Source organism: Otolemur garnettii, unplaced genomic scaffold (assembly GCF_000181295.1).
Source record: "Otolemur garnettii isolate 467f Iridium unplaced genomic scaffold, OtoGar3 scaffold00285, whole genome shotgun sequence".
Classification (NCBI taxonomy): domain Eukaryota; kingdom Metazoa; phylum Chordata; class Mammalia; order Primates; family Galagidae; genus Otolemur; species Otolemur garnettii.
Window position 1 is genome coordinate 615,548 of NW_003852680.1, and position 7,402 is coordinate 622,949.

General features: G+C 51.3%; 1 protein-coding gene across 1 annotated transcript in view; it reads left to right on the top strand.

The window, feature by feature from the left end:
- IBA57 (IBA57, iron-sulfur cluster assembly) overlaps positions 1–3,733 on the top strand; it is a 12,417-nt gene extending 8,684 nt beyond the window's left edge. The window contains exons 2-3 of the mRNA XM_003803199.3: positions 2,018–2,358; positions 2,466–3,733. Coding sequence (XP_003803247.1) covers positions 2,018–2,358; positions 2,466–2,857 — 733 coding nt within the window. The 3' untranslated portion in view covers positions 2,858–3,733. The remainder of the gene's footprint in view (positions 1–2,017; positions 2,359–2,465) is intronic.
- Positions 3,734–7,402: the final 3,669 nt, after the last annotated feature.

Sequence of the window (7,402 nt, forward strand, 5' to 3'; positions counted from 1 at the left end):
CTCAGTCAATCGGCCCACCTTGGCCTCCCAGAGTGCTAGGATTACAGGCGTGAGCCACCATGCCTCACCAGTTTTCTCCTTGTTTTTAAGAATTATTATTTGTATTTTTTTCAGGCTGGAGTGTAGTGTTATCATAGCTCACTGCAGCCTCCAACTCCTCCCACTTCAGCCTCTCAAGTACCTGGGACTATAAATGCCCACTGCCATACCTGGCTATTTTTCATTTTTATTTTCTTTTTTTAGAGTTGGGTTTTTGCTATATCGCCCATGTTGGCCTCAAACTCCTGGCCTCAGGTGATCCTCCTGCTTCCAAAGGGCAGGGATTATAGGCATGGGCCAACATACCTGTAACCCTGTATTTGTAAATGGTATGCTTGTTTCCATCCCTTACTGATAGCATTTTTGAGATCCTGTGACTGCTTTCCTTTTGGCCAATCAGCTGTGTCCCACTCTCCCCATGGTGCAGTCCTCTGTTGAGACCTGTGTCCTTTGGTTCTGCATGATGGGTGTATAAACATCCCTTGCCTCTGCTGGTGTGTGCGCCAGCCAGGCCACAGAGCTGAGTAAAACTGCAGAGATTGGGATAGCACTCTGCTGAGTGAGGATCCAAAACTAGGGGTGAGCAGCTTTCCTGGGGAAGAACCTAGCCCTCTCTTGCCTGGGAGGGGCTGGAGATACCTGCCCATGGGCTCTTCTCTCTTGTACGCCCTCCCCAGAGGGATGTTACCCACTTTTCTGTTTTGGCTCCTATTAGACCATGGATCCTTGTGTAATCCCCATGTATAACCTCAACCCCAGCCATGTAATCAGCTGCATGAAGGGGTGTCTCTGCTTAGCACCTCTCCTAATGCCTCGGACTGTGCCCTGCCCTGGCCCTGTCTCTGTGTCCCGTCTAGATAGGGTCATTCACGTAGTGCTAGCTTAAGTCCCTTGGTAGAGGTGGCCCAAAATGGAGGTTAGGGTGATTCTGGGGCACTGATTGAGTTCTGGGACCTGCCTTGGGGCGCATGGGCAGGGCTCTCTCCTGACCTCCCAGCTCACCTCCCTCCCCTGCCATGCAATGGCTTCCCAGGTAACTTCCACACTTCTCCAACTCAAGTTGAGCAGGAGTTCCTCTTTGGTCACTCTCTAGGCCCTGCTGCCCTGCCCTGTTGGACCCTGCAGACTGCTATCTATCATTTCTGTCCTGGGCTCATCGGGTAGGGGTGATGCTCTTTTGGGCAGGCAATTGTAGCTCTGTGTGCAGGTGGGTTCTGTCTGGACAAGTGCTCCAGAGGCACAGCACAAAGCAGCGGTGGGCCAAGCTATCTGAGCCATGGTCCCTGCCATGTGCCTGTCTGCCATTATGGAGGTGCGCTTTGGAGGTGTAGGCCTGCATGGCTGTAGGTGCTGCTGGGGGGAGGGTCTGTTGTTGGGTGGTACGCTCCTGTCTCCTCTGATGAGGAATGCTCTGGGCTCTGTTCTGGGCAGGGCCTTCTACTGTGCCTTGGTACTGGGGGTTTTTTTGCCGTTTTTGGCCCGGGCTGGGTTTGAACCCGCCACCTCAGGCATATGGGGCCAGCGGCTTACTCCTTTGAGCCACAGGCGCTGCCCAGTACTGGGTTTATTTAACCCTCATTAATGCTCACTTGCAGCTGAGTCACCATGGACACCATTCTGTATGCATTGGTCTCCTTCCTGGCTGGCCTGTCTGCCTATGTCTCTGTGCTGTTGGAAGGCCCAGTGCCTTGCAGCTGTGTGGCAAAACCCTCTGCGCATTGGTCACTTGGGGTGCAATTGTCTGTCTGGATGACCGGTGCCCTGGCAGTAGCTGAGGACACCACTCCCTGTACCTTGGTCCCCCGGGGCTCATTTGTCTGCCCAAGATGACGTGTTCCCCAGGTAGAGTTACTGGCGGTGCAGGCATGTATGCTCTGGGGCGCAGTTATCTGCGCACTGGTTCTTACTTGGTGTGGAAAACCAGTTGTGTTCAGGGCCCCTGACTGCCCCCCATACGCCCCTGCCTCTCTCTCTGCAGGATACAGGACCGTGGAGAGGAGGTCCCAGGCTTCCTCCTGGAGTGTGACAGCTCTGTGCTGGGCGCCCTGCAGAAGCACCTTGCACTGTACAAGATCCGGCGGAAGGTCACAGTGGAAGCGTACCCTGAGCTGCGTGTATGGGCAGTACTGCCCAGCGCCCCTGAGGCCAGTGGGGCAGTGCCACTGCAGGAGAAGTCGGATGTTGTCACTATTCTCACCCGTGACCCTCGGACCGTGCGCATGGGTTGGCGACTCCTCACCCAGGTTGAGAGCCCTGCCCTAGTGCCCAGGGGCCAGCTGAGGGATTCCCGGGATTATCACCAACACCGGTACCGGCAAGGTAAAATCAAGCAGGCACGTGGGGCTGCATGGGAGGAGAGAGTGGGCACACAGGGCTGGGCTGTATTGGCTCATTTCTCCCTGATTTCTCCCTCCCATTCTCCACAGGCGTTCCTGAGGGAGTCAGTGACCTGCCCCCAGGGGTGGCCCTGCCCCTGGAGTCCAACCTGGCCTTCATGAATGGTGTGAGCTTCACCAAGGGCTGCTACATTGGCCAAGAGCTGACTGCCCGTACCCACCACATGGGGGTCATCCGGAAGCGCCTCTTCCCTGTACATCTCTCAGGCTCCCTTCCTGCTGGTGGCATTGCCCCGGGCTCTGTGGTGCTGACGGAGTCAGGACAGGTGGCTGGCAAGTTCAGGGCCAGCCAGGGGAATGTGGGGCTGGCCCTGCTTCAGTCAGAGAAAATCAAGGATCCTCTCTACATACGAACCTCCGAGAGTAACCAGGTGGCCTTGACTGCATCTGTGCCAGACTGGTGGCCCACAGCTACCAAGTAGCCCTAAATGCCTGGGTCTCTGGCAGGCCAGTGGAGCTTTCAGTGCTGGGGGCCTCTGACCAGGGGCTGCTGGTCTCATCTCCTGTGCCTTGTAGGGTGGGAGCCCTACTCCCTAGTGGGTCTGTTGAGAGTCTCCCATGTTTCTTCATAGCCCAGAGCTGCAGGCCTGGTGTAGCTCAGCACCCAGCCCTACTGATGTTTCCTGTGGAGGGTCCTATGGCTATGGGTTTCCCTATCTGTGGATATTCTGTGGCTAGGAGCAGCAGGAACCCTCCTGGGACCTGGGGAAGGGAGAAAGTGGCCTGAGCCCACCTTTGACTAGACCCTGCAGAGTCCATCAGCCACAGATGGGATGCCCTTTTTGCCCAGAGCTGGCAGCTTTGGGGCCTTGCACCCCACTTTGCCCTTGATCGGGCTTGAGAAATGTGGTCTCTGCATTTGGCGGCCAGGGTGACATTGGGGGATGGCAGCCTTTGGGAATTGTTTCCCTGTGCTCACTTTGGAGCATGTCTCAGGGTGAGGGTTGTGTGTGATTATCCTCAGGTTGGATGTGGTGGGATGGGGACATCTGCAGGAGGAGGTGCAGACACTGTGGACCTGTGCACAGCTGAGCCATCTGCACCACTGTGGGCTCAGGAGGCCCAACCCAGGGGCTACAGATGGTTGTGTCCACCTTTCCATGGCTAGGGCCTGGCAAGGAGGGGCTCACACATGACTCCTGTTCGCCATGTTTTAGATGTAGCTGTAGCCATGTGTTTTTAGTCAGAGTGTGACTTGCTGTTGGGTAGAGATGTGGCCCCTTTTTCAACTACTAACTTCCCATCTTGTTGGAGTGTGACTTCTGTGTTATGGGGCATCTATTAAAGCCTGACACTCAAGCAGCCTGTTCAGAGCTTTGGTTTCCTTTGTGTGGAAGTGGGGGCCAGGCTTTGGTTTAGGGATCCTGTAGGCTAGACACATGGAACATCCCTCCCTGAAGGACACATAAACACACCAGGCAAAGCATTTGTTTTTTTAAGACAGAGTCTCAAGCAGTTGCCCTGGGTAGGGTGCCGTGGCGTTATAGCTCACAGCAATCTTTAACTTGGGCTCAAGCGATTCTGTTGCCTCAGTTTTTCTGTTTTTAGTAGAGATGGGGTCTTGCTTTTGCTTAGGCTGGTCTCAAACTCAGGAGCTCAAGCAATCCACCCACCTTGGCCTCCCAGAGTGCTAGGATTATAGGTTGTGAGCCACCACGCCTGGCCCAGGCAAAGCATTTCAACAAGAAGCCTTGGTGTTGCTGAGGGCTCTCAGAGTGGGTGCTAAGTCTGTGGGGTGGTGGTGGTGGCCATGATGGCTTTGATCTGGCATCTGCAAGAGCATGCATCTGCAGGCATCTAAGCCACCAGCTGGACCCAAGGGCAGTCACAGCTGAGTGAGGAGGGAGCCTGTGCAGCCATCCTTGTGCCAGAAGGGGCTACAGGGCACTCTAAGAACCTGAAGCAGTGGAGATCACAGACCTGCAGTCTGAAGTCTCCTCTGAACTGAAGTGCAGTTTGCAGTCACCCAGGACGAAGATGGGGAGGGTGCAGCTGCCAGGTGTGCTGGAGGGGAGAAAGACGGACATGGGTGAAGGCCCTACCAGTTGAGTGGTCGTGATCCAGTCACACCCCCACAGGCCTGGGAGCTGGGTGGGCCAACTCACATCTCCTGAGAGAGCTTCAAACTCTGGATGCCTCTAGCCTAGGGTGGTTTACAAGCAGGTGCCACTGTGCTGCTCTCAGCCCCACCCGCTGCTGCTTCTAATCTGACACAGAGACACTGGATCAGGCTTTGAGGCCAGTTTCCTCTCTGGCTGCAGCCAGACATGGGTGTCCATAGCCTGTGTGACCTGGAGCAGGAGCTGACACGGAATCAGTCTCCTGTGTGAGTAGGGTGTGCCCCTGGAACGAACATATGTGCCTGGCTCAAATACTCCCAGACCCTCCCCTGCTGTGGTCACCCAAATCACTTGGCAAGGTGTCCTCACCGCATAGTGGCAGCTGTGAGCATCCTGTCCTGAGGGTATGGCCAGGTTAGGGGTGAGTAAATGAGACAGAAAGGAAACGGGCTTGATATTATTTTAAGCTTGGGTGGCTCCAGAGAAAGACACCACCTGAGCTGTGTCCCTTAAGTGTCTTCAGGCCTGTCCAGGTGTTGAGATCTCAAAATAGTTTATTCATCTCAAACAAATGCACATTTTATTTTTTCTCTGTGTCTGTAAATTTAAAGTGTTGCACACAAAAACAATACTCTCTCTGTTGGACACACCAGATCAGTTTCCACAAAAGTGACCTTTGGTCCTTTTAAAAAGCCCCAGCTTTTAGGGCTTGGAAAACAAGGCCCCCTGGTGCACATGGCCTCGGGGCTCAGTTTGAGTTTTACCTCATCACCAACTTCAGGAGCACCCAGAGCTGTGAGAAGCTGGGGCAGAATTGTGGAAAATGCTGTCATGGTTTTTGTGTCTGTTTTAGTTTGTTTTGTCAAAAAAGCATGAAGTTCTGAAAAATGAGCTGTCATAGTTAGAAAAGAAGAAAGAGTAGCCAAAGTTGGTAGCATTTCCAGGAGCCTGGCAGACCCAGAATAGACCTTTTAGAGAAACCTGCCTCTAAGTCAGGCCTCAGAGATAAAACATCCCAAGAAGTGTACTTCATTGTGAAGTTACTGTCATCGTCATCTAATCCCCCACCCCCAGAAAACAACAAGCTCTGTTGTTCGTGTAGGAGGTAGTCAAGTGCAGCCATGAGAGGACATGCAGGATGGCTGAGGTCCTGGACAAGGCTTGCTACGCAGCCCCGGGGGGAGTGCCAGCTCTGGCAGGAACCAGGGAAAGGTTAAGCAGATAAGGTGAACCAGATAAGCACCATTGGCCACCCAGTTTAGGGAGGTGGTCCCTGGTTGCCTGGCACCTGGCCCTGGATGGAAGGCAGAGGAATGATCCTTTTGGGGTGTTTGGGCCAGATAAAGGAAGGGACTCTGGATAGTGTGAGTAGTGTGCACAGCAAAGGCACCATCTGGGCCTTTCTTATCTCTAAGTACTGGCTAAATCTAGAAAGAGCAGTCTCTCCCCTAGCCAGAAGGTTTTAAATGATATAGGAGAAAAAAGACACACAAAATACAATACCAAGAGCAAAGGCCAGCAGAAAAACAGGCTGTAGAACCAAATCCATGGATTTTCATATGTTGGAGTAAACAGACACATAGTATGAGATAAGTATGCTAAATATATTTAAAGAAATAGAGTAAGGAATTGAAATATGAGAAAGAAGAGGCTATAAAATGATCAAGCAGGTTTGAAAGGAGTTCTAGAAATAAAAATAGGATATTCCAAAGGGTAATCCAGGCGTGTATTTTCTGCCAACTTGGGGAGCTGTTTGGTTGAAGAAGTGCTTCTAGAATGCAGCCCAGAAAGACAAAGAGCTGGAAAATATGAAACAGGTGAGGAGACAAGGAGAAGAGAGAGAGAGTTTAAGATAATATTTATTTGGTGATTTAAGAGTAATATGAGGTAGAGGCAGTCTCCAAAGAAATATAGGCTGAGAACTTTCCAGAACTGATGGAAATCCCCAGTTCTTAGATTTAGGAAGCCAGTAGATTGCAAGTAATAAAAATAAAAAGCTCCAGCTAAACTTGGTGAAAGTGCAGAACCCCATAACAAAGAGAGGATCTTAAAAGTAGACAGGACAGAGTATCTTTAAAAAAGAAAGTATGTGGTTTATCAAAAGCCACAGTGAAGGCCAGAAAAAAAGTAAATAATACCTTCAAAGTACTGAGAGAAAAATAATTTCTGGCCTAGAATTGTATACCCAGAATATCTGTCATTCAAGAAAGAGGGCTAAATAAAGGCATTTTCAGACCACAAGCCTCCCCACAAAATTTGCCACCACCAGCACTCACTTGAAAATATTCTAAGGAATGACTGGGCAGAAGGGATCTTCTAGGGGAAGTTGGAAATGTGAGGAGGAATGAATAGGATAAAAGGTAAATATATAGATATATCTAAAACACTGAATCTAAAGGTTCCTGTTTACAATGCTTAATTTTGAAGTTTATAAAGCAGATGTCATACATGAGCTGGGGGGAGAGGTGCCTAAACTTTCGGTGTTCCAGAGTCCTGCTGGTTGGAAGGAGGGCACAGCTTTAAACCATGCCTCTGCTATGGAGGTTTATCAGAACTTTTGGATAACCTTTGAAAGAATAGAGATAAAATATAACTCTCAAACCATAGAGGAAGTAACATGGAATTTTAAGAAAAACTAGCCAGTCATGGTGGCTCATGCCTATAATCCCAGCACTTTGGGAGGCCAAGGCAGGAGGATCACTTGAAACCAGTCTGAGTGACATAGCAAGACCCCCTCTCTACAAAAATAAGAAAAATTAGCCAGCTGTGCTAGTGCACACCTGTAGTCCCAGCTACTTGGGAGGCTGAGGTGGGAGGATTGCTTGAGACTAGGAATTGGAGGCTGCCATGAGCTGTGATCACACCACTGCACTGTAGCCAGGGTGACAGAGCCAGGACCTTGCCTCT